Here is a 26785-nt window from a genome sequence, read left to right as displayed (position 1 = left end):
AGCACACCATATGTCAGAAAAAGCAAAAAAATAAACAAATCCTGGAGGATCAGTCATGGATCCCCTGTGTGGTTTAGTGCTTCCAGTTCCAGGTCTTAGGTATTTATTTATTTTGACCTAGATGCATCAACACGGTCTATTTTGTGCGTGTAGTGTCTGCCTTCTGTTGTTTTACTACAACCCCCATCACCTCTTGTCTTTGGCGATGCTGCTTGAGGCTGATGGGAGTTGGGAAAACACCACTCTCTGAAAGGAGAGACTGTTTCAGGGTAGCATGACTGGTTCAGCCGCACTGGGCATCAGCGCCACAGGCGGTGCCGCAACAATCGTGAGCTCAAGAGGCAGGGGGAGCCACTGAAATTTGAGCCTCACCAAGTCCACCACTGCTGGAAGGCACCACATTGGCTACTCCTAATATAGGCCCTCAGCCACAAAGTCTGTCGTTTCTGACTGGCAGCTCAGAATAAATTTCATTCACGTACTTAAGGGTTTTTAGACCCTCTGAGCCTTCGACATGTGAAAGCGTACATGAATAAGCTCTACATATGACGATAATGATCTGTTTGAGCGCACTAGGTATTTGAACTCTTTGCCTTTTCCTACAGCTGCGCTTCAACTATTGTTCTCATGCAACTTCTGTTCTCTTCGCAGGTGTTCTTGAAAGGTCCTTGGAAAAGAAAGCTGGCAGAAATTATGCTCCTCCAGGCATGAGAAAATTAATTTACTTCATTGATGATCTTAATATGCCTGAGGTGGACGCCTATGGGACTGTCCAGCCTCATACTTTAATTAGACAGCACCTCGACTATAGTCATTGGTAAACTTTTTTTTCTTTAAATAAAGTTTAAAGTTAAACATATATTCATATTTGGAAATATTAAATGATTTCTAGCTTGACTAGTATGGCTATGAACTGATGAGTAAAGAAAATAGCATGGCACATATTCATGAGTCGGAACCTTTATTTTGCTTATCTGTTGCTGGGGAAATCTTCAATATTTGCACTGGTAGATGCTCTATGACAGGGACGCGGGTAGCGCTGTGGGTAAAAGCCTCAGCGCCTAGGGCTTGCCGATCGAAAGGTCGGCGGTTCGAATCCCCGCGGCGGGGTGCGCTCCTGTTGCTCGGTCCCAGCGCCTGCCAACCTAGCAGTTCGAAAGCACTCCCGGGGGCAAGTAGATAAATAGGGACCGCTTACTAGTGGGAAGGTAAACGGCGTTTCCGTGTGCGGCTCTGGCTCGCCAGAGCAGCTTTGTCACGCTGGCCACATGACCCGGAAGTGTCTCCGGACAGCGCTGGCCCCCGGCCTCTGAGTGAGATGGGCGCACAACCCTAGAGTCTGTCAAGACTGGCCCGTACGGGCAGGGGTACCTTTACCTTTTTAGATGCTCTATATATGGGCAGCCAACCATCAATGGAAGAGCATGACAAAATGACTGCAAACTTTTGGGGATGCAGTTGCTGCTTACCTTAGTAGGTATTGCCAAGAAGTACAGCTAGAAAAGGAACGTGGGGGGGTGCTGTGCTCTAAACCACAGAGCCTAGGGCTTGTCGATCAGAAGGTCGGCGGTTCGAATCCCCGCAATGGGGTGAGCTTTCGTTGCTCAGTCCATGCTCCTGCCCACCTAGCAGTTCAAAAGCACGTCAAAGTGCAAGTAGATAAATAGGTACCGCTCCGGCGGGAAGGTAAACGGCGTTTCCGTGCGCTACTCTGGTTCGCCAGAAGTGAACCTCCGGAACGAATTAAGTACGTAACCAGACGTACCACTGTATTGTCTACCCTGATTAACGTGGGATCTGCAAGGTCTCAGGCAGACGCTTTTCTTTCCCATTACCTGTTTTTGACTGGGTGAATGAGTTCACAGTAACCCTGAACCACATCCATGCCTGCTTCAGCCCCTTTCCAAGCGCAGAACTGCATCTGCTGCACTTGTCGAAATTGGTTACGGCATCTCAATAGCCTTGTTAAAGGGATGCCAACATTGGAAATTCTCGCCTCTATACAGGAGATACTTGAACACTACTGTCATAATTTGATGAGAGAAGGCCAAATTTAGGTCCTGTCAGTCTTCAGAGTTGCTTAAGAGACTGAGAATTATAGGAATCTTGTGTTAAGAGAGCAGCGACAAAAGAAAGGTTTTCAGATCTTTTAACAGAGGGCTACATAATCAGACTTTCTTCCAGCAGCCTTCAGTGTGAAGATCTGTCAATAGGGATCTCAAACTGTGAATATACAATTGAGTTTTATTATCTCTTTGTTATTTTGTAACTACATAGGTATGACAGACAGAAACTGATTTTGAAAGAAATTCACAATTGTCAGTATGTCACGTGCATGAATCCCACGGCTGGAAGTTTTTCAGTAAATCAGCGTCTTCAGGTAGGTTGCCATAAGTGCCAAATGTTAGCTGCCTATTCCTCCCTCTTCTTCCCCAGAATAATATTAAAGTGATTTTAATTTCAGCAAAAGAGAAAATCATTAACTTTATTGTGTGCACTGGTGTTTACACCTCTGGAGATAGAGTTTTTGGGGGTTTATGTGTGTTAAAAATACTCAAGCACGGCTTTTTCTCTGCTTTCTCGTAATAATACTAATAAATAATGATACGTGAATCGTTGGACTAGATACAGAGCTAAATAACATGATCAGGGATGAGCACAACTAGGTCCATTCACACATAAGCACTCATTGGAAATAGCTTCCTAATCTGCAAAAGTATCCTCTGAATGTGAATGGATGCCTGACTTGAATAAGCCAGGTGAAGTATTTTGTGATGAAGTGAAAACCAGCACGAATGAAACAAAATTAAAAGCACAGGAGGATCACTAGGTGAAATATACTTGGAGTCGGGAGTGGATTTCATGCTCATGGTAGTGAGGAATGAAAGTTCCCCCAAAATATCTGCTTTATATACATTATTTACACAATGGGCTGCACGTGATTGGCTAATTCCTGGATTCTCCTGTAGGCCAATCAGGTTGCGGATTCACTTCCACCTGGAGCTGGCTTGGGTAGCTCCTGCGGACCAATCATACTGCTGCATTGTTCTAGGACCAATCAGACTGCTGCATTCTGAATCCTATTGTTCTAGGACCAATCAGACTGCTGCATTTTGGATCCTATTGTTCTAGGACCAATCAGACTGCTGCATTTGGATCCTATTCAACTCAGTACATAACACTAGGTGTCAGGGACCGTGATGAGGAGGGCTGCACTGAGGAGGAATGGTGGGAGCCACCCCTTCCCCCTGCTCCTGAATCTTCCCAGGAGCAGGAGGACAGTATAGATTTGAAACTGTGGTTTGCAGAGGGACATAGTTCAGAAGGCAGAAGCTGGGAAATCTGGATGGGGAACAGTTAGGAGAAGAATCACTGGGAGGGAGAGGGTTAACAGATTCACTGTCTCTGAAAAGCTCAGCCCAAGGTCAAGAAGAGCAGATAAGGTGGCAGCAAAGAAAGCACAGTGGTTACAAGCTCGGGTTACAAGGCGCAGTAATGACGTGTGTGACTAGGGAGTAAGTGGGTGGAACCCTTAATTGTGGGAGCACCTTCATTCCTAGGAAATGGATTCTCTCGCTGTGATCATTAAAGTTTCTAACTGGTTAGAAGACTCCTTTTCCTTTGTTCAGCTTATCTACTGCCAAAGTGGGGAGGAAGCCAGTTCCCTGAAGCCTGACACTAGGCAATCAAAGATGGCAGACTGGGTTGGGCTGCATCCTTTTCCATTGGCTTCTTGGAGGCATCTTGTTGAACACTTTTTGGAAGCAGGATGCTGAAATTTGGGTCTGGTCCAGGAGGGCTCTTCTGATGTGTAGGACTATATATACCGTATTTTTCGCCCTATAGGGAACACCGGCCCAGAGGGCGCACCTAGTTTTTTTGGGGGGGAAATAAAGGGGGGAAATTATTCCCCCCCCCCCCGAGCTTCCACCGACCCCAGCTCCCAGAACAGGCTGCTATCCGCAAGCCTTGGGAGCCTGGCGGGAACTCCTGCCAGTCTCCCCAGGCTTGCGGATATCTGCCCGAAGCCTGGGGCACTCTCCACTGCGCTCCCCGGATTTCGGGCTGCAGGCTGCTGTCCGCATGCCTTGGGAGCCCGGTGGGAACTCCCGCAGGCTCCCAAGGCTTGCGGATAGCTTCCTGAAGCACCAACCCCTCTCGCTCTCCAGGCTTCAGCGAAAGCCTGCATTTGCCCCATAGGACGCACACACATTTCCCCTTCATTTTTGGAGGGGGGAAAGTGCGTCCTATAGGGCGAAAAATACGGTGTGTGTGTCTATATGTGTGTGTGTGTGTGTGTGTGTGTGTTTCCCCACACCCAAAAAACTTCTCAGCTCCCTTTGAAAGTTGCCTTCAAGATTTCAAATATGCAAATCAAATAGTGGCTATAATATACTCTCTGGTTTGCTTCTTCCCCTTCTTCCCCCTTTCCCCCCTTTTCTTTCAGAGACATTTCTCTGTGTTTGCTGTCCACTTCCCTGGAGCAGATGCTTTAGCAGCTATCTACGGGAAGATAATGAACATGCATTTCCAGCAAGGGGGATTCTGTTACAGTATAGTGAAGTCTGTCGGCACACTTGTCCAAGCTGCCATTTCACTGCACCAGAAGATGACGCAGAATTTTCTACCCACGGCCATCCGATTTCATTATATTTTTAATCTAAGAGATTTGACACGCATATTCCAGGTAATGCAGTTCACTCCTTTCTTTGTTTCCAGTTGGTCGGAGTTTTGTTTTGTTTTTTAAAAAATATTTTTTATTAAGTACAAATTAGAATACATACATATTTACAACAAAAGAAAATACATATAACCAAGGGAAAAAATTAGAGAATACTTTGCCTCTTTTCATATTTACAGTTATTTATACCTCTATAAAATGCTATTCACAATCAAGGAGTGAAATGAAAGATAAGATATCAGAAAAAAGAAAAAAAGAACAAATAAAAAATAAAGAAGTAAAAGAAAAGGATCATGGGTGAAAATTTTTAAAAGTAAATAAGTATTCACTATACATAGCCGTTTTCCATCTATATTTATATTCAATTGTATAATTTCATCTTGTCCTTATCCACCTTAAAAAGTGATGTTGTTTTTAAAAAGACTTCCGCTGTTTGCCTTGCGCGTTTTTAATAATCCGTTCATCAAATCCTCTGTTCTTCATATTTTCCCTTTGGATTTCCTTAATGTCTCACTTTGTGTTTTTTATATTACGCACAAGATTATTCTAAACACAACCAGATTTTTATAGTCGAGCCCTGGTTTTGTAAATAATCATTTAAGAACTCCCATTGCTTCATAACCATGGTCGGAGTTGTTATATAACCCGCATACAGTGGACCACAGCCAGCCTAGGACGTTTTGCCACTTGGGGCAAAAACCCACCGCTGTTCCCTGCCTCCACCTCCTTGGACCTGCCCCTCTGCTGCCCTGCCCCCCGCCCCCCGCTACTGCTGCCTCTATAAATGCCCCTTGTCCCTTCCTCTGCTGTGTGCATGGTCTGCCCTGCTGCTATGGGGGGGGGGTGGCCACCATAGCAGGTCACACCCACAAAGGAGTAGGCAGCAGTGGGGCACAGAAGTGACGTGGCGCACGTAAGGTGGAGGAGGCACAGCCACATAGGAGGCAGAGGCAGTGAGCAGCACACTCCTTGGACCCTGATCTGCCGCCTGAGGCGACTGCCTCGCATTGCCTGGTGAGCGAGGCGGCCCTGCAGTAGTCTTGCAGGAGGAAATGGCTGGTCTGCGCAGTAAAAAGCAGGACCAGTGATGGATCTAAGTTCATAAATTATATTTATTTGCATGGAATTCTAGCCTTAGAAAAGTTTTAGTCTGGGGTGGGGGTGGGGGTTAGAAAATAAGGCTATGGACATATCCATAGCTGTTAACTTTCAGATTTGAAAATAAGGGATCAGCAGCAGGAAGCAGCTGGAAATGGTGCTGGAATAAGGGAATTTCCTGCAAAAAAGAGAAGGTTGACAGCTATGGACATATCTGTGGCATAGCATGGGGGGGCACAGGGGCAGTTGGAGCGGGCACAAAATTGGTAGGGGGCACAAAATTTCAGCACCCAGTGCTGCCTCAATACAGCTGCACACTTCTGTCTCTGGGCTCTGTAGAAAACGGCTTCTCCGTGTGTAACAGGAAGTGAACTCTCCAAGCAACAGAACATCTCTTCTTATCTCTGTGGCTGCAATCTCCTGGGTGATGTGGGTGCCATTAGGCAGTTAAATGTGCATGTGTACTCCATCCGTCTCCCTCCCTCCCATTCACCCCTCCATGTGGCCCCTGGTACTGGCAACCCACGATACGCCACTGGTACACATTAACAGCTTAAAAAACAGTGAGGTCATTTCTCCCTTGCTGGGTTTCAAGTCATATTTGCATGCTGTTGTACACACCAAAGGGGAGTAAGGATGTCTCAACCAGCTATGCATCTTCCCCCTCCCCGCAACCCCCAAGTCCTCATGAAGCTGTCATTTATGCATGCGCAGTGACCGTCTCACATGTATATACCTCAGTTTAACTATGAAGTGGATGTGGTTTAAGTTTTCATTTCGGATTGAAGCCAGTTTGAGGGGAAATACATGAAACAGTATTACTTCTCAAGAAACGACGGGATAGCTCTGCATCATGGGTGATGTGTGTACCCATATTTAAAAGCCAGCGGTGGGGGCACATTGGAGCCAGAGGAAATAGGTAATGTGCACACAGCCATAGTCTGAGAACGGAATGCTGTAAATGGAGTGAAGCCGTTCTCGAGGCAAAGTATAAAAGCATGATTTTCACTCAAATGTAAATTATAGATAGTAAGGGTGGGAGGGAAAGGAATTGATGTTCACAAGGCAACCATAGTGCCTCATTATAAACAACACGTTGCTTTTAGCTGCGAGCCATTAATTGCCTATTAAATATATGCACATATTGTGAATAGCAAAGCCACACGTTTTTGTGTGTGCCAGAGGAGTACAGCTTATTGAATGTCATATTTAGGTATTAGTCATAAACTGAGGCTCAAGAAAGATAATGTGCAAATAAACACTTCAAACTGTTTTGTAGGGTATGCTTTTCGCAACCCCGGACTGTGTGCGGTCTCCTATTGACTTGGTCCATTTATGGTTTCATGAATCTTCCCGAGTCTACTCAGATAAACTTATGGAGGAAAATGATATTGAACATTATAACAAAGTGCTTATTGATACAGCCAAAAGGCATTTTGAGGTATGTCTTGAGTGTGACTTTGACCATGAAACATTCCTATCTGAGGCGTGTTTTTCATCTATGGAATAATCATTAATGAAATGCATTGATTGCAGCTAGAAAAGCAGGTTGGGCAGATCTAATTGATTCTGCTGAAGATTGTGAATTTCCTCAGTAACCATCTGCTTTAATGGTCATTATTGGAATGAAGAGAGAGGAAAATAGCACAATTGTGAGCCTATGTCAGTGTTACATTCAATAAGATGGCGATCAGGTGTTTTCAGCCTAGATTTTTGCAGTTGAGAGTGATCTGTCTGCTGAATATGATTCTGAGTGTATACATTGGAAAGGGAACTGATTGTGTGACACATGACGGACTCTGTCATGACAGCTTAAAAATGTATAGCATCAACTGACCGTTGATTTTTAGTTGAAGATTTGGTATCCACAACGGGCTCACCATGGGCATAACCAGCATACACATGCATGTTTGCGTTAAAAGCGGATCCCGAGTCTGGGACTAAAAACTTGATCGCAGAACACAGATGCCCATTCCCACTTGTCACATTCCCACAACATAAGTTTATAGCCACCCCTTTCACTACATCCCTGTCAATAAGTTGCTGAAACATTTCTAAAACAGCCCTGTTCAGGGAAGTTTTTAATGTGTGACATTTTAATGTATTTTTAATCTTTGTTGGAAGCCGCCCAGAGTGGCTGAGGAGACTCAGCCAGATGGGCGGGGTACAAATAAATTACTATTATTATTATTATTATTATTATTATTCTATAAAATATATGAGAACTGCTTGAGGCTAAGGTACCATGTTTGCTGTCAAGTTGCCTTGAACTTCTAGGGAGGTGCAATAGAAGTAAGCGTTTCAAGTAAATTGCTGGCATCTGTCTGTCTCTAGAGGCAATGGAGGAGTGCACCTTCCGGGTTCATGTCAAACTGTTGGAAGTTTGCAGCGCTTTGCTGTTGCTGTAGAGACCGATATGGGAGTGACATGTTTTGTTGTAGCCAGGGCAGATGAAGGCGCCGGGTGGTGCTGCTGCAGACACACTATGGCGTTTATTCCCCCTGTGCTCCTCCCAGAGGTCATTCCTCCTCTGCTCACTGCTATGGATACATGACCTGTCTGCCTGTCTCCAGGCACTGCGGTCATCTGCAAGTGATTCCCACGGAGCAGGGTTGATGTTGCCAGTCTTCATGTCACATTTGCAGACATCTTTATAATGCAGGGTTAGTCTGCCAGTGATCATGCAGCTTGAACCTGCGCATCTAGCCATTCTGTGGGCATGACCAAGCCAACGTAGATGTCACTGAGATAGGATTGTGAACATGTTGGGAATGTGAGCTTGGGAGAGCACATCTTTGTTGGACACTCTGTACTGGCATGTGGTACTTCAATACCTTAAGGGATGCGGGTGGCACTGTGGTCTAAAGCACTGAGCCTCTTGGGCTTGCCAATCAAAAGGACGGCGGTTTGAATCCCCATAACGGGGTGAGCTCCCATTGCTCTGTTCCAGCTCCCGCCAACCTAGCAGTTCGAAAGCACACCAGTGCAAGTAGATAAATAGGTACCACTGTGATGGGAAGGTAAACGACATTTCTGTGTGCTCTTTTTTTCTGTCACAGTGTTCTCTTGTGCCAGAAGCAGTTTAGTCATGCTGCGGACAAACGCCAGCTCCCTTGACCTGAAATGAGATGAGCGCCGCAACCCCATAGTCACCTTTGACTGGACTTAACTGTCCAGGGGTCCTTTACCTTTACCTTTTTCCCTTCAATAACTGTGCTCTGGTGCTCACTTTCAGGTCAATACGAGTCTGGTTTCACATTTTCATACAAAACAGGAAAAGGAAAAGAATGCCAGCTTTAGTTTTCATGTTCTCAGTCTGAGCTGGATTGTGACCTTTTAGTTCTCTGGAATGGAAATTTATCTGCTCTCGGGCAGTGGTATCTGGTGACTCAGACTACAGTCCTGTGTGCATTTACTTTGAAGCAAGTCCTACTGAGCACATGGCAATGTTTCTGAGTAAAGGTGCAAAGGCTCTGGCTACGAGTCAAGTATTTTGCCTTGTCTTGCCAGAGGGATTTGAGAGTGGCCGTATCTCTGTAGCAGAGCTTTTGCTTTGCCTATGTTGGACCGCCAGCATCTCCTGGAGAAACTGGGAGTGTCCCCAAGTCTTGGAACCCTGGAGAGCCACTTCTAGGCTGGGTAGACAATACTGAGCTTAGGAGAACCGCTGGTATATGGCAGCTTCCTATGTTCCTAAATTTTAATTCAGCCTCTGTGGCTATAATTTCAGCATCCTCTATTTGATATCAAGTTAAAATTAGGAGAATCAATAAAGCGAAAGGGTTAACGTGCAGGATGAACGCTTGTTTGTATCTCTGTGTTGTTGCCACCAGGGTGTTGATGAGCACATATTTATCTATAAGCCACTAATTTACTGCCACTTTGCCCATGGTGTTGGAGAACCTCGTTACTTTCCAGTATCTGATTGGAAGAAGCTGACCAGAATTTTAACAGAGGCGTTAGAGCACTACAACGAACTGCATGCAGCAATGAACCTTGTTCTCTTTGAGGATGCCATACAGCACGTGTAAGTTATTTGAGTCTTGGCGTGTGTGAGAGGTGCCTCTTCGATGCAAACAATACACTGGCGTATTTACAAAGTATTTGAAAATGCCCTCCTGGAAAGTTTTAGAAAAGGGTAAGGGGTGCTTGTAAAGTGGCCGGATCTAAGCGAGACTTTTAGCACAGGCTGACTATAGAAATGCATCTGCAATTTTTAAAAAAGGTCTCAAGGAGCCAGGATCTATTGTAACCCATTGGCTGTTGCTCAGTGTGTGACCAACAGGTACTCTGCTGCTGAAGTCAAATCCACAGTAAAGCTCAAGGGCAGATAGAGACATGACCTGCAAGGATATTTTAAGATTCGGTTGATAGAATATTACATTGCTTTCAAATATTTTACAATTCCAGGTGTGTGTCATGAAAGAAACCCCTGATGCTTTAAAATTATTCTAGAGATCGCTGGGTGAAATGAAAAACATCAGTTCCCCTTTCTCGGGTCCTATGGCATTTCTGTCTAGCAGCTTGCTCATTTCAGTGAAGATATCAATGTATAATAAGGACTGGGAGGAAATAATTATGAGGTGCATTTCAATGTTCTAAATTTCCCTACTTACATCTTCATTCTGTCACACTCTCATCCTACTCCATATGCTGTCCGTATGGTAGCTTTGAATGGTGGGGTTTTTAAACAGTGGAATCCATAGAAGGTATCATTCAAATATATGTACGTGTGTCTACACTGTATTGTATCAGTTTTGAAGACTGGCACTACATTCATCTATATTGTGGCCCAATTTGAGGATGCCTCGTCAGCACGGCAATGATGGAATCGTTTCCCAAAGAGTTTCTGAAAGGCTCTTCCACCAGGATCTGCAACAGAAAGCAAATTAATTTTTCCCTCTTCTTTTGTTTTTTGGTTAATCAAGAAAAACGCACTTAATTACTCTGGCAGGAAGTCATGCATGTAGAGGCTGAGCTCAGCCTGAGGCCAGATGTCAGCGAGTCTGAGGTAGGATGAGTTCTTGAGAAAGCTTCAGTCCCAGCAGAGATTGATCTAATCAATAAAATAAAAAAACTTATTCTACTCACAGTCCTTGTTTAAGAAACCTCAAACCACATGGCTATTAAACCCAGCACTAACAAAGATTTGTCATCATCTCGCCGTGCTGCATGCTGATGGTGAAGTGGTAAGAAAGAGTTTGTTTGATAAAGGCTTCGATCCAGAGAACCTGGTCTACATGAGCAGTTGTGTAATGTGTATGGCTAGCTAAAATAACTGATCTACAACTGCTCAACCAACACTTCCAACAACACCAAGCAAATGGCAATACAGTCGAACCTTGGAAGTTTAACAGAATCCGTTCCGGAGGTCCGTTCAACTTCCAAAACGTTCGGAAACCAAAGCGCAACTTCTTATTGGCTGTAGGAAGCTCCAGAAGCCACGTCAGAACATTCCAAAGAATGTTCGCAAACCAGAACACTCACTTCCATGTTTGGGAGCCAAAGCGTCCAAGTACCAAGGCATTTGGGATCCAAAGTAAGACTGTAGTGGCCAGCATCTTTTGTGTGTCAGAGAGAAGAAAGGCAGTGGTGCTGCTTGTTTTGAGGGAGCCTAAATCATAGAATCATAGCTGTTTCAAAAAGCTTGTCTATAATATAGCTTCCAATTCAGAATTGGGTTCATTCTTCAGCCTCCTTTATTGTTATTTAGTCGTTTAGTCGTGTCCGACTCTTTGTGACCCCATGGACCAGAGCACACCAGGCACTCCTGTCTTCCACTGCCTCCCGCAGTTTGGTCAAACTCATGCTGATAGCTTCGAGAACACTATCCAACCATCTCGTCCTCTGTCGTCCCCTCCTTCTTGTGCCCTCCATCTTTCCCAACATCAGGATCTTTTCCAGGGAGTCTTCTCTTCTCATGAGGTGGCCAAAGTATTGGATCTGTCCTTCCAGTGAGCACTCAGGGCTGATTTTCTTCAGAATGGATAGGTTTGATCTTCTTGCAGTCCATGGGACTCTCAAGAGTCTCCTCCAGCACCATAATTCAAAAGCATCAATTCTTTGGCAATCAGACTTCTTTGTGGTCCAGCTCTAACTTCCATACATCACTACAGGGAAAACCATGGCTTTAACTGTACGGGCCTTTGTTGCTCAGCCTCCTTTAGTTGCGTGGCAATACCCGCCCTCTCCCACAGATGTAGAAATAAAGACACGGACACAATAATATAAGGTTAATTGGGCGTAAATGGCCACAACTTTATTGATTACAGGTAAGAGAGGTATTGGCTTTAGGCATTGGCCCCTAACTTTCAAACCGGTCTAACCGGGAAGGGTTAAGCACCAACAGGGGGAGCCCCCCGAGATGTACATCCGTAGGCGCCCCCCCAGGGGTTACCGCTCGGGGGCGCGCTTTAGGCCCTAGCCTCCGTAGGTTTCGGACGAGGCGACGCCCCCCGGAGTCCTTTAACGAACTACCCTTCATGATGTGGGGGAGGTGATGGCGCTCCTCCCCCCGTCCTCATATGCATAACAATACCCCGCCAATGCCTAACCGCCAAAACCGGGGAGTTGTGACGTTTTGCTACGAGGTAGGCGAAAAAACCAAGAGGCTTCAAAATCACAGCCAATTAGCCAAATGGAAAAACTCCTACCAGGCCCCTTGCGGCGACCAGCCGAAGCCCATAGCAAAGTCCCAGGCAAGCCTAAAGGGAGGGTGGGTGGAAAAATCTGGTGGCTGGCGAGCAGAGAAAGGGGCGAGCCAGGGCTGCCCCGACCTTAAATTCACCTGGTGGGACTGCCCCCCCGCCAGCCGATTGGCTGGCCCGGGGGAGGTGCATATTAATGGGACTAGGGGGAATCCCTGACTCCCGCGGGGCTTTCCTGCCCCCGCGAGACTGTAGTCGCGGGACGGCTGCCCGCAACCCCACCCCCTCTCTAGGTCGGGAGTGGCTTTGCGTGGCAATACCCGCCCTCTCCCACAGATGTAGAAATAAAGACACGGACACAATAATATAAGGTTAATTGGGCGTAAATGGCCACAACTTTATTGATTACAGGTAAGAGAGGTATTGGCTTTAGGCATTGGCCCCTAACTTTCAAACCGGTCTAACCGGGAAGGGTTAAGCACCAACAGGGGGAGCCCCCCGAGATGTACATCCGTAGGCGCCCCCCCAGGGGTTACCGCTCGGGGGCGCGCTTTAGGCCCTAGCCTCCGTAGGTTTCGGACGAGGCGACGCCCCCCGGAGTCCTTTAACGAACTACCCTTCATGATGTGGGGGAGGTGATGGCGCTCCTCCCCCCGTCTGGCGAGCAGAGAAAGGGGCGAGCCAGGGCTGCCCCGACCTTAAATTCACCTGGTGGGACTGCCCCCCCGCCAGCCGATTGGCTGGCCCGGGGGAGGTGCATATTAATGGGACTAGGGGGAATCCCTGACTCCCGCGGGGCTTTCCTGCCCCCGCGAGACTGTAGTCGCGGGACGGCTGCCCGCAACCCCACCCCCTCTCTAGGTCGGGAGTGGCTTTATCAGTTTTCATTTAAAAGAAAAAGCAAGTTTCCAATTCTTGTGAGCATAGAATCTTAGAGTTGGAAGAGACCCCTGGGGTCATCTATTCCAGCCCCCTGCAATGCAGGAATCTCAGCTAAAGCACCCATGACAGGTGGTTATCCAACCTCTGCTTAAAAACTTCCACAACCTCCTGAGGGAGATTGCTCCACTGTTGAACAACTGTTATTGTCAGAAAGTTTTTCTTGATGAACAAGGTGCCCTCTTAAGGAATCCACCTCCATCTACTCTGATCTTCTTCCTCCTTGCCTTTAAAAAACAAAACAAAACACAGCACCTTGATTGTTATTGATGTGAGTGGGGTTTTTTTGTTTACATTTGCTATTGGTTGCAGCAGCCACACACCCTTCCCTCTGTCCCCTTTTGGCTGGGTGGCAGGCAACCTGGATTCAACGGATTGGGGCCATTTTGCCCCACAGGGATCTGCTGTGCTTCTGGGATGGGGAAAAAAATACATTTTTGCTACACATTTTTATATGCGTTTTACCCTAAAATACAAAATTTTCTATGTATTTTATACAGTGGTGCCTCGCAAGACGAAATTAATTCGTTCTGCGAGTTTTTTCGTTCTACGAGTTTTTTCGTCTTTCGAAGCACCAATGTGTATTGATGGTTTCCCATAGGAATGCATTGGCGGTTTGGGGAAAAAAGGCGCAAGACGTTTCGTCTTGCGAAGCAAGCCCATAGGGAAATCCGTCTTGCGAAGCAGCTCAGAAAACGAAAAACTCTTTCGTCTTGCGAGTTTTTCGTCTTCCAAGGCATTCGTCTTGCGGGGCACCACTGTACTAAAATACACATTTTTTAATGAGTGGAGAACTGTACTGCAGATTTGGAAAAGTTTGAAAAACAAAAAAGAATTGCTTTCTGATCTGCGTGTTTGTCAAGGTAGTGAACGTCAGGTGGTTAAAAATTCAGACCAAGTGAAATTCTCAAGCATCCTATGGCCTTAATGACTTGGTGGTGTTGCCACAAGATTTTCTCATTATGACCCATGTGAATGTGTGCCAGGATCACAGCTCATCATATAGTCTAGAAAACATTTGAAGACACTTCCAAGTGGAAAATGTAGCAGAAGTTTCCAAGATCAGTTTACAGTGCCCTGGGACATAAATGTGTGATCACTGGTCTATTTAACTATTTCTTAAACAGTTGAGCAAACTGTCCCACAGTCTGACTACAGCAGTAACAACGGAAACAGTGACTGTATATTAGATGTTAGCAAGACCTTTTATTCAGAGTTACTATTATGTTTTCTTACATAGCACTATCTCAAATGTGCCGCCATTCGGTTGTAAACTGCGTTTACAATTTACCTTTGAAGGAGAGGAGTATTACGCAAGCTTTAACTGTTAAGTTCAAAGTTGCAGGAAATTCAAACTTAAATAAGTTCTTAAGTTCAAGTACCCCTCCCAAGTACATGGTTATTAAAAAGGTTGATCGTAGGGCTATCAACTTTTAAATAATTTAATAGGGAGATTAATTAGTGAACACATTAATAGCAGCTTAGTTATTTCCCCCTATTAATTGATGGAGGGTCATTGAAGGGCAAATTTATTTGCAGACTGCACAGATGCTTAGGTTTTCTTCTCCTTATGCCACATATAGTGATCTTTCCATCCTACAATTTGAAATAAAAGCTCTGCAATATTGGAAATTAAGAGAAATGCCCTTCCTTCAGTACCTTTGAGAAAACACTTTTATTGATTTCTAAATATATTTTAGAAATATAACCTCAGTCATAACTTTGGGATTGTGGCATAATTACGCATGCTTAATTGGAAGTAAAGCCTGGTGTATAATCCTAATTTAGGCTGTAATCTTAATCCCACTCTAGGCTGTAATCCTAATCCTGTTTACCTGGGAGAGAACCCCCATTGAGTTCAGTAGGACTTACTTGTGGGTAGAAATGGTTAGGATTGCACTATTAGTTTACAACCATAAATATATTGGATAGAAAGCTGATTGTCTTTAAAAGATCAATCTTTGCAAATCTGTTCCTGCCCTGTAGCTGCCGCATCAACCGCATTCTTGAAGCTCCCTATGGAAATGCACTTTTGATTGGAGTCGGAGGAAGTGGAAAGCAAAGTCTGTGCCGCTTGGCTGCTTTTCTCAGCTCACTGGAAGTCTTCCAAATCACCCTACGCAAAAGCTACGGGATCCATGATCTCAGGGTAGGTCTCATAGTGCACTTGTAAGATTCTGCATTCAGATACAGTCGCACCTCGGAAGTTGAGTGCCTTGCGAGTCAAACGTTTTGGCTCCCAAACCCGGCAAACCCGGAAGTGAGTGTTCTGGTTTGTGAACCACGCCTTGGTTTCCAAACATTTTGGAAGTCGAACGAACTTCCGGAACAGATTCTGTTCTACTACCGAGGTACGACTGTATCAAAGAATAATAGAGTTGACTGTATCAAAGAATCATAGAGCTGACTGTATCAAAGAACCATAGAGTTGACTGTATCAAAGAATCATAGAGTTGACTGTATCAAAGAATCATAGAGTTGGAAGGGACCCCGCTGCAATACAGTGGTACCTCGGGTTACATACGCTTCAGGTTACAGACACTTCAGGTTACAGACTCCGTTAACCCAGAAATAGTACCTCGGGTTAAGAACTTTTCTTCAGGATGAGAACAGAAATCGGGCTCTGGCGGCGCAGCAGCAGTGGGAGGCCCCATTAGCTAAAGTGGTGCTTCAGGTTAAGAACAGTTTCAGGTTAAGAACGGACCTCCAGAACGAATTAAGTACGTAACCAGAGGTACCACTGTACAGGAATCTCATCTGAAGCATCCATGACAGGTGGCCATCCGACCCCTGCTTAAAAACTTCCAAGGAAGGAGAGTCCACAACCTCCTGAGGGAGACTATTCCCCCAAGATCCTTTTCACTTGTTCTGCCAGTAAGCCATATGCCCCGCCCTCCCCATCTTATATTGGTGCAGCTGGTTATTCCTGCCTAAGTGCAGAACCTTGCATTTGTCCCTGTTGAAATTCATGTCGTACGATTCGGCCCAGTCCTCCAATCTGTTGACGTCATTTTGAATTCCGACTGTGACATGTCTTTTGAGTTTCATACATAATCTCCTGGCAATGGTAAAGCCTTGTCAAAGCATACATTCTGGTATTGCATAGAAGTTAAGAGCATGAGATGTGAGCGGGCGAAGCAACCGCAATTCCAACCTTAGATGAACCATGTCGAATTTGCTTGGAGAAGACATTATTGCACCCTTGCAAAAAGGGTGAACTTACTTAATTCACACTATCCAAAACAAAATGTGAACCAAAGCACAGCTATCCTTCAAAAGTTGCACTTCTCCAAATTTTGCAGTGCAATTTCCCAGCCAAATACGGTGCACAAAACTGCATATACAAGATCAAAGTGTGCATATAAGTGCATATATTAGTAAGTACGGTATATATTTACACACATGATGCATTACATTAGGGGAATTGCTTTGTAAAACGAGTGTTTGTTTTTTCAAAACTGTATATGAAAATGCTTCTATTCAGAGAAATCTAAACTAAACTGCTTCCAGCCTGCACAACGGAAGTGGATTAAAATTCTCTGGCGCAACAAATCCACTTTCAAAAGGAACAAGGCAGGCTGAAAAGTGGGATTGACAAATGATTTAACAGGAAGCCGTGTAAACACACTGCAAGCAAATCAGGATTAATGTGCATTGTAAAGCCATCCATAGACAAATCGGAATGAATGCCCTATAAAAGCAGGATATAATCTAACTACTGTGTAACGTTTGTGCAAGCAAATCAGGATTAATGCTGAATAAACAGGGGGAGCCCTACCTGTAAATGGTTAGCTACCAGGGCTTGCCTTTGTCGGAGGAGCAGGGAAATAGTGCTAACAATGGACCACAGTGTTTTTGAAACAGCTGGCAATCGATTTATCTTCCTAGGGAGTGCATATAGGTGGCATACCTCCACCTTCTCACCCAACTGCATTGATGTAATCTACATCTGTCAGTGCAAGAAACAAAAGCAGGTTTGGACAGTGGCGTAGCGTGGGGGGTGCAGGGGGGGCCGGCCGCACCGGGCGCAACATTGGGGGGGGGGCGCTCGCACTCGCAGCTCTCTGCCCCTACCTGGCTCACTCACTCTCTCTCACTGCAGTGCTGGCTGTGCGAATCCGATCCGAGCCGCCGGGTCGCCGCCCACTGTGGAGGGGAGGGTGCCAGGCGTGTGGTGTGGTACGGAGAGAGAGCGAGGGACTATCTGGGGGAGGGACAGTGCAGGGGGGGGGGCGCAAATTACTTGCCTTGCCCCGGGTGCTGACAACCCACGCTACGCCACTGGGTTTGGAGACTGCAAGAGACAGAAACTGCAGTTGGAGATGGGTGGAGAAAGAGTGAGCAAGCCTGAGCTCTGGAAGACACATTTTGATCTCTTGTCTGGGAATCAGATGACCAACAGAGGATTTGCTGCTTTCAGGAGTGCTGTGCCGTTTTAATTCATCTCTGCTCAATTTGTTTATTTGTAACATTTAAAAGGGACACGGGTGGCGCTGTGGTTTAAACCACAGAGCCTAGGACATGCCGGTCAGAAGGTTGGCGGTTCAAATCCCCATGACGGGGTGAGCTCCCGTTGCTCGGTCTCTGCTCCCGCCAACCTAGCAGTTCAAAAGCACATCAAAGTGCAAGTAGATAAATAGGTACCGCTCCGGCGGGAAGGTAAATGGCGTTTCCGTGTGCTGCTCTGGTTCGCCAGAAGTGCCTTAGTCATGCTGGCCACATGACCCGGAAAAACTGTCTGTGGACAAACGTCTGCTCTCTCAGCCAGTTAAGCAAGATTAGCGCCACAACACCGGAGTCAACCATGACTGGACCTAATGGTCAGGGGTCCCTTTACCTTTTTAACGTTTAAAAACACCTCAAGTTTTCATTAATCTCTCCTTCCGAAGGGAACTTAATCCAGGTATACACGCTGCCCTCGAGGCTTCTGACTGCCGTCCAAGAATGGACACTCGCTGCTTTCCCCGGTGGGCGTTGGTTGTGGACCTTCGCTCCGCATCTCCTTCCCTGACACCCAAACGCACATGATCGCCAACTGATGGGGAATAACCCCCAGCCATCACAGCCATGGGCATAAGTTCCCACCCAACAAAACCAGGGTCAAATCTGCCAATCAGAGGCCCAGATTGGGGGAGTTTCTTGCTGGCTGGCTGGCTGGGCAGCATAAAAGGCAAAGGTTCTCACTGCTGCCCAGGAAAGTAGTAGTAGTAACAACAACAACAACAACAACAATTTATTGCTTATACGCCGCCCATTTGGCCAGGCCTCTCTAGCCACTCTGGGCAGCTCCCAACAGAATATTAAAAACACAATAAAACATCAAACATTAAAAACTTCCCTAAATAGGGCTGCCTTCACATGTCTTCTAAAAGTCAGAAAGTTGTTTATTTCCTTGACATCTGATGGGAGGGCGTTCCACAGGGCGGGTGCCACTACCGAGAAGGCCCTCTGCCTGGTTCCCTGTAACTTGGCTTCTCACAGTGAGGGAACCGCCAGAAGACCCTCGGAGCTGGACCTCAGTGTCCGGGCTGAACAATGCGAGTGGAGACGCTCCTTCAGGTAAAGACAGCACATAAGAACATGATCCTTAACAGACCAGGGGAAGCACTTAGGTTGCTCTATTGTAAAAATATGTAATTTCCCCTTCAAATAATTTGAATTTTAAAAGTTGGGTCTTTAAGCTTCCCCTTTCATGAGGTTGCTTTGCTTGACAATATTGTTCAGTATGCATATTTCCGTAATGATCTAAACCTCCCTTTCTTCTACAGAGTGATATTGCGACACTTTACTTTAAAGTTGGCGTGAAGAACATCGGCACCGTGTTTCTTCACGCAGATGCTCAGATCCCTGATGAGCGTTTTCTCGTATTAATTAACGACATGCTGGCATCAGGTAAGCAAAAACTCATAAATGCGAAAAGAGAGAGAGACTGTTTCTTTTGTACTTTATTTAAATAACATCTTTTAAAGAGACCATTGAAGTCTTCGTGGAGGGGTTGGTGTTTTTTTTTTTTAAGAAACAGAAAAACCCTTCGGTAAATATATTCATGATCAAAACAGTTGAAAAATAGAAGATCCTGAAATGAGCAAAAGGCCACTAGGTTTTGAATAGGCTTCATCAGCGAGGGAGAAAGGTCAGCTGTTGAGATGAGTTATAGGCGCTATTAAGTCACCTTTGTGACACGAGCAGAATAAGCTGCATAACATAATCAACTGCAATCAAGAGGAGGGGGGGAACGCTGTTTATTATAAAATGCTTCAACTATTTTAATATTTGATATTGTTATATAAAATGGCACAGCGTAAGTCCACACACATTTCACCAGTATAAACCGTCTGCATTAATTGTGGTGCACGTTTTAGAATAACAAAAAAATTGCAGAGGGATAACGTTCCAAATGGTCGGGAACAGGAGCGGGGTGATTCCTGCTCCTGAAATTGCAGTTGCAGACACTGCTGGTGCAAAGGTGTCCAAAATTTCTTACGAGAGCCCTTCACTCTTTCCCCTTTTTATATCACCTATACTGATATATGTGTGCCTTTTTAGCAATGTTAGGTCCGTGAAATTCATCCTGCAGCTGCATTCTCTCTCTCTCTCTCTCTCTCTGTGTGTGTGTGTGTGTGAGAGAGAGAGAGAGAGAGAGAGAGAGAGAGAAATAGGGGTGGACAAAGTAGTCTGTTTCCAGTCCATGTTAGTTTCGCATTTGTTCAGCCTTAATTCCCTCCCATCCCATTTCTGCATGGTGATTCTTTTTTAAAATAAAAGTCTGCATGAAAATTAATATTTAAATACATATTGCCCTGCATTTCTCAATATATTTCCTCACCGAGCAAGCACATCTGAATATAATTTCCCCTAAAACAAACTTTGCTTTTTTTGGTACACTTGTTGACGCCAAGAACAACATCACAAATATGGAGAAATATGAAATGGAAAGGGTAACTGCATTCTGGTACGTACATTAGGCCAGAAGATGCAGATCAAGTGAGTTCATGACAGAGTTGGCAAAGAATGAATTTGTCAATATTTTGATTTATTTGTTTATTTTATTTATGGCATTGCTATACAACTTAATCATTAATAGTTCGAAGCAGTGCAAATAAAATTGCAGATTTATTTATTTATTTTAAAAAACTGTACAAAGAATGATAAAAATCATCGTAAAACCAGTGCTTTTTTCCTGGGGGTAGGCAGGGGTACACAAACCCCCTAAATATTTTGTGAATCTAACTGGAGAAGAAACATTTTTTTAAAAAAAACAGGGTTTTGTAGGCTATCTAGGTCAACCTCCTTCTTGAGGCAGACAAGCCAGAACCAGAGTGTCTCAGATCACCAACCTCTGCTTGAAGATCTCCATTAAGTTGTTTTTTTGTGGGGGTTTTTTATTGTTCAGATTAATTTGGGGTTTGGAAAGCTATCCATTCTTCGCCATGGGTAGGCAAACTAAGGCCCCGGGGCCCGAATCCAGCCCAATCGCCTTCTAAATCCGGCCCGCGGACAATCCAGGAATCAGTGTGTTTTTACATGAGTAGATTGTGTCCTTTTATTTAAAATGCATCTCTGGGTTATTTGTGGGGCCTGCCTGGTGTTTTTACATGAGTACCGTAGGTTCCGGCGTCTTAGGCGACTGGGCGTATAAGACGACCCCCAACTTTTGCTGTTCAATTTTAGAGTTTTAGAGTTATAGAGTTTGAGCGCCACCAAGGGCAGAGCACACACCCCTCCGCTGCCTCTGCTGTCGCAGCAGCAGCAGCCCGAGGCAAGGCGTTTGGCGGGTGGGTGAACGGGTGAGCGCCGCGCTCAGAAAGGACTTTCCGCGTCCCCTTCTGTGGGGAGGGAGGAGGAGCGATGGCAGAAGGGGCACCTCTGCTCACCGGCTCCCTCTCCTCCTTCCCAACATGTATACCTGGCATATAAGACGACCCCCAACTTTTGGGGTGATTTTCCAGGGATAAAAAGTCGTCTTGTGCGCCAGAACATACGGTAGAATGTGTGCTTTTAAAATGCATCTCTGGGTTATTTGTGGGGCACAGGGATTCGTTCATTCCCCACCCCCCAAAAAATAGTCCGGCCCCCCACAAGGTCTGAGGGACAGTGGACCGGCCCCCTGCTGAAAAAGTTTGCTGACCCCTGATCTTGGCTTTTAGCAGCCAGAGTTTCAAAATGCAGAGGCGACGGGACACATGCAGAAGGAAGACATGTTCTGCATAATAAGGAATTCTGTTTACTCCTTACTCTAGAGAGCACTATATGAACAAAGTGATTGCACAATGTTCAACTTGCAGTACAGGAATAAGCAGTCAAAGTGGAAACAGAACACGTATAGAGATTGCAGATCAGCATTAATGCATTGTTAGCATTTTATTTTATTATTCTTTCCACTAAGGAGTGTTCTCACAAAGCAAAGGATACTATATTGAGTATCATTCTCTTTATTATTATCCAGTTAGATCTGGAAGAGGGGAAGAGATATAAAGGGGGGGGGGGAACAGTCCAAGTATAGCAGTAGACTATCTTTGTATTCTCTGAATCTATTGTAAGATATGTTGGTTTTGTGCTTATAATTGAGATGAACAGATGGCGAAGACTTCATTTAAAGTAGTACTGTACACCCATTAAAATAATCTCTGCTGACTGTGTTTCTTCACTAATTGCAACACAGTAGCACAGAAGAAAGATCTAGAGTCTTTTCAACCATTTACTATTTTAGGACAATGGTGTGATCTTGTCAGAAAAAGGAGATTTCCCCAGGATAATAGATGAGGTTCTGCCGTCTGTGGCGAAGTGTACATAAAATAAACATTCTATCATTATCATTATCATTGGAAAAAGAGAGTTATTTGCACACATTTAGAAGAAGGGATGGCCTGTGTAAAACCTGATGAAAAAAGCATTCAAATTGTCCAAAATCCTGTGTTGCTTTCAATAAGTTTAGAGTAAGAATGCTGGTGATACCTGTGATTTATGATGCGGTCTGTCTGAGGAGTTGCGTATGTCCTGGACATAAAAATGCCCTGGATCAGCCCAGTATGAGATTCTTGAGGCCAGGTTTGTGCAACTGGCTTTATTAAATGAAAATCTACCTCCGTTTACTGTAACTTGGCTGCTAAAAATATTGCTGTCCTGCATTCATCAGGTTAAAGTATAGTGACATAAAACGAATATCGTTCAGATAGTGCAGCTCAGCAGAAACGGAAGCAACCCACGACAGTGGCAAGAAATGATTAGCAGCCAAAGACCTGCATAATCAACAATGTTTTACATTCTCAATATGTCAAGAAAGGAGGAAAGAGCAACTCTTCACAGCACCTCAGGTGGCGGTTGGTGGCAGTAACTCAGAGTCCTGGGGCAACTCCAGTAAAGGCTCTGTTGACGCCTCCTGAAAGAAAAAGGATTTTCTGCAGAATGGAATTCCTTCAGGAGCTCTTAAAGGCAGAGGCAGTTTTTAATGTAATTGAATCCCAGAAGGAATTTTGTTTTGGATTAGCCTCAAGCTCCAGGTCTTTTGCACCAGACCCCAAATCTCTTGCTCTTTCAGCCTGTAAAAAAATAAGTTGAGTTTGTGTGTGCATGTGTGTGTGTGTTTACTTTGCTTAGAGGACAAATTTCCCTCTGAAAGTTGTAGGAATGGGTTTGGGCACAAGGAGAAGATATATTGTTTGGTTATTACCTTTCCTTGCTCACTCTAGTGAGATCAGCAGAGTTCCATCTTTTGCCGTTTAAACTAGGAAGCTAAGACAAGGTTGATTTAACCTTCTATAAATAATAATCCAAGGTGCTTTAAGGCAAACTGGATTTTCCTGGTATTACCCCTTTTCTCTCCCTTTAAAACAACAATCACACGCATTGTTTTGTGAAGAAGTAAAAGTATCGTTTACTTACATAGGTCTTGAAGCCACAATTACAGTAGCAAAATGAAAGCAGGTTTATAACTACTATCTAAGATACAAAAGTACAAAATGTAAGTTCAAAAATGATGTCTGAGGTCATGTGTGGTCAGCTTGGAAGCACGATGAAGAAAAGAGGAGAGATGCCCAGGAAGGAAGTATGTAATGCTACAGCTTCCTGCCAGGGCCGTACAAAGGAAGTGATCTCACAGAGTTCTCTCTAGCCAATTTTACAGGAAAGTCTGTGAGCCTCAGCTTCTTCGTGTGCCCATCTGTCTCAGTAACGTCCCACAGAAGTCAGTCTAAATTTCCATCTAGACATATAAATTAGCATATGCAAATTTCTGCCATTGGCTTATGCCCTTAGATCCCACACTGTTAAGGGCTTTACAGAACTCCTTGATGAGGACCTTGAATTTGGCTCAGGAGCACATTTTAGCAGAACTGGCTGAATATGCTGCTCTCTCCCTTATCCATCAAGGTGAGCAGGAGTTTTTCCCCACAGGCAGCATGCAGTGTGCATCATATAGTCCAGTCCCAGAAATTGAAAAAGCATAGATAAAGGCTGGGAGATTTATATTCCCCACCACCCCCAAAAATGGGAAGACCTCTATTTGAAACTCTGGCTTCATCAACAAAAATGCTGCTAACCCAAGCAGAGTGGAGAGAAACATGTAGGCTGTTGGGGGAAACCCTAACTAATTGGCACCCCTAATTGGGAACAGTTTGCAAATAAAAAGAATAAATAGTAGGGGTGTTAGATTGAGGGAAAAGGCAGGCTGGGAGCCAAAGGACCTCGCAGTATCACCAACTTTTAGAAAACATTCATTTGGCTAATTTGCGTGACACAATAGAGAAAGGAGGGTTTGATTTTAAGGCGTAGCTGCAGTGATTGATTAGATTGATTATTATATTTGTGGCATGTAGAAATGAATAATTGCTGAGAATGGATATAGGAAATATTTTATTGAGAGTGCAATAATGCATAAGTCATGTGAAGCACAGCACACAAGAAAAGCAACACACCAACATATAGTGAAAAGGTTTAAATAATAACTAACCCAATCTTGGAAGTGCTCCAGAAAAACAGGGAATTGAAAAAGAACTAAACAGAGAATTGTGGGGTTTCTTAGACAAAAGAGAGAGGGAGAAATAGCTGCACGTGCTTTTGCATGCATATAGCTCTTTAATTATGAGAATGATTTAAGTTTAGCATCAAGATAACAGAGCCTCATTGTCTATGAACAACCGATACTGAGTTTATTTTATTTTTTAAAAAGTTGAGGCAGCATTCAGTCCTGCAACATTTGGTTCAGTTATCTGTGCAAAACGCTGGTTGAGGGAGGTTATCACAGTAGCAGCTACTTTTGTTTTTAAAAACCAAATCACGTAAAATTCAATAACACACTTAATGTAATGTGTGGTTTGGCCTTCACTGGGTGACCTTGGGCCAGTCAGTCTCTCTCAGCATGACCTACCTCATGGGGTTGTTATAGAGATAAAATGGGGATGTGTGGGGCGGGAGGTGGACCCCTATATAGTCTACTTGCAGCTCTTCAGTTTGGAAACATAATAATCATGATGAAAAAAACGTGTATCAAGAATAAAAAAAAATGAAATCTCAACTTCAGATACGAAATTCTACATATAGATTTTTCTTTTTTGAAGGTGATATCCCTGATTTATTTAACGAAGATGAAGTGGATAGCATAGTATCTTCTACAAGGCTGGAACTGCGGGGGCTTGGCCAGGCTGATTCAAAAGAGAACTGCTGGCAATTTTTTATTGACCGAATTCGTCGGCAACTCAAGGTAAACAAGGAAAATGAATATGAGGGGGGAAACGTTCAACATGTAACTGCTGCAAAGCGATGCATGCAGAATGAATTCTCATAATAAACACCATATTTGTGGCAGATTATCTTTGTTAGTGAGGGGAGAAATCGATAGATGGATTTTGTTTTAATGTACCAAATCAAGTTATTGGATGCCTAAAGAATATCCTAACCTTTTAATCTGTACACATTAAGTGCAAAACCAGAGTGAATTATGGAAGCTCAATTGGGATTGTAGCATTGCATCCTTTTTTCTCCTGAAAAAGAAGAACAGCACTGAGAAGGCAAAATGATAATTACCATTGATTTTTTTTTAAAGGAAAATTTAGTATCTTCTACAGTTATAAATCTCGTAGGATAGATGCAGAGGCAATAACTGTGCAAGTAGAATCAGTAATTTTTCATATACAAATAGTTCACTGAATTATTATTCTCGATCACTTACAGGACCAAAAAGTTCCAAAGGGGTAACTGTGTTAGTCAGTTGCAGGAAAACCATCAAAGGATCTTGTAGCACCTTAAAGTCTACTATATTTATCATGGCATCAGTGGCAGAGCATACCTTCCTGGGGTGGGGGGGACATGGAGGGAGCCCGCTGTGGCTGTGTCAGGCCTCATGCCATGCAGCGGCAGAGTATATGCCCGTGCTGCCCAGGGCGGGCGTGCTCCCGAGGGGGGGGCATGGCGCGGAGGGTGCCCTCCCAGGCATGGGATAGCTGCTTGGATGTATGGAGTGGTATGTGTGCGTGCCCTGCAGCCGGGGGCGGAATGAGCCACTCATGGGGTCGGAGCGAGCTGCCCATGGTGGACATTCGGCATGCCGCCCACCTGCGACTCCAAAGCCTCCCCCAAGCTGTCAAAATGAAGGGGGGAATACCACTGGCAAAGGGGGGCAGCACCCCCCTTACCCCAATGACTCAGGGTAGGCTTGGGAGTTGCAGGGGGGCGGCACGCCAAATGTCACCCCCCTCAGTGAGAGCACCTGGGGCGGTCTGCCCCCACTCCCCCTTCCTACGCCCCTGACCGCTTATTCTGGAGCCCAGCAGAGGAGAGAGGTGGCAGTGCTGCCGTTGCCTCTCTGCTTCCAGGTCAGGCTTGATTTGGGAAGAAGGAGAAGAAGAAGAGGAGGGGGGGAGGGGGGAGGAGGAGGAGTTTGGATTTGATATCCCGCTTTATCACTACCCTAAGGAGTCTCAAAGCGGCTAACATTCTCCTCTCCCTTCCTCCCCCACAACAAACACTCTTGTGAGGTGAGTGGGGCTGAGAGACTTCAGAGAAGTGTGACTGGCCCAAGGTCACCCAGCAGCTGCATGTGGAGGAGCGGGGAAGCGAACCTGGTTCACCAGATTACGAGTCCACCGCTCTTAACCACTACACCACGCTGGCTCTCTGGGAGTGGAGTTGTGGCTGGCCGGCCGGCTGGCAACATTGGGTTGTTGCGTGAGAAAGCTGCCCCCGTGGTTCCCTTGCACACCAGTGCCAGGCACTGAAGGTCCAACCTGGGCGCAGTTTCCCTCCCCACGGCTCTGACTTCAATGAGGTGGTCTGTCATGGTGGTGCCCGGTCGCACTGTCTCAAAAAATGCACCCAGGGCCATGACCTCCCCCCAGCCTTCCCCTACCCAATGCTACTGCATGGCATAAACTTTCCATGTCTGAAGGATTATTCCCAATTGGGAGTTGTATATAATGTTCAGAAA

At 45.1% G+C, this 26785-nt stretch overlaps 1 protein-coding gene across 1 annotated transcript in view; it reads left to right on the top strand.

The window, feature by feature from the left end:
• Positions 1 to 26785, top strand: part of LOC310664846 (dynein axonemal heavy chain 11-like) — a 215207-nt gene that overhangs the window by 93652 nt on the left and 94770 nt on the right. Inside the window, exons 38-45 of the mRNA XM_083414512.1 lie at positions 652 to 817; positions 2278 to 2380; positions 4448 to 4687; positions 7059 to 7220; positions 9613 to 9806; positions 15352 to 15514; positions 19134 to 19257; positions 24921 to 25063. Coding sequence (XP_083270638.1) covers positions 652 to 817; positions 2278 to 2380; positions 4448 to 4687; positions 7059 to 7220; positions 9613 to 9806; positions 15352 to 15514; positions 19134 to 19257; positions 24921 to 25063 — 1295 coding nt within the window. The remainder of the gene's footprint in view (positions 1 to 651; positions 818 to 2277; positions 2381 to 4447; positions 4688 to 7058; positions 7221 to 9612; positions 9807 to 15351; positions 15515 to 19133; positions 19258 to 24920; positions 25064 to 26785) is intronic.

The sequence above is a fragment of the Podarcis tiliguerta genome (genome assembly GCF_965153285.1).
Source record: "Podarcis tiliguerta genome assembly, chromosome: 1".
Lineage (NCBI taxonomy): Eukaryota > Metazoa > Chordata > Lepidosauria > Squamata > Lacertidae > Podarcis > Podarcis tiliguerta.
The sequence above is the reverse complement of the archived record's forward strand: the minus strand, read 5'-3'. Positions and strand labels throughout refer to the sequence as shown.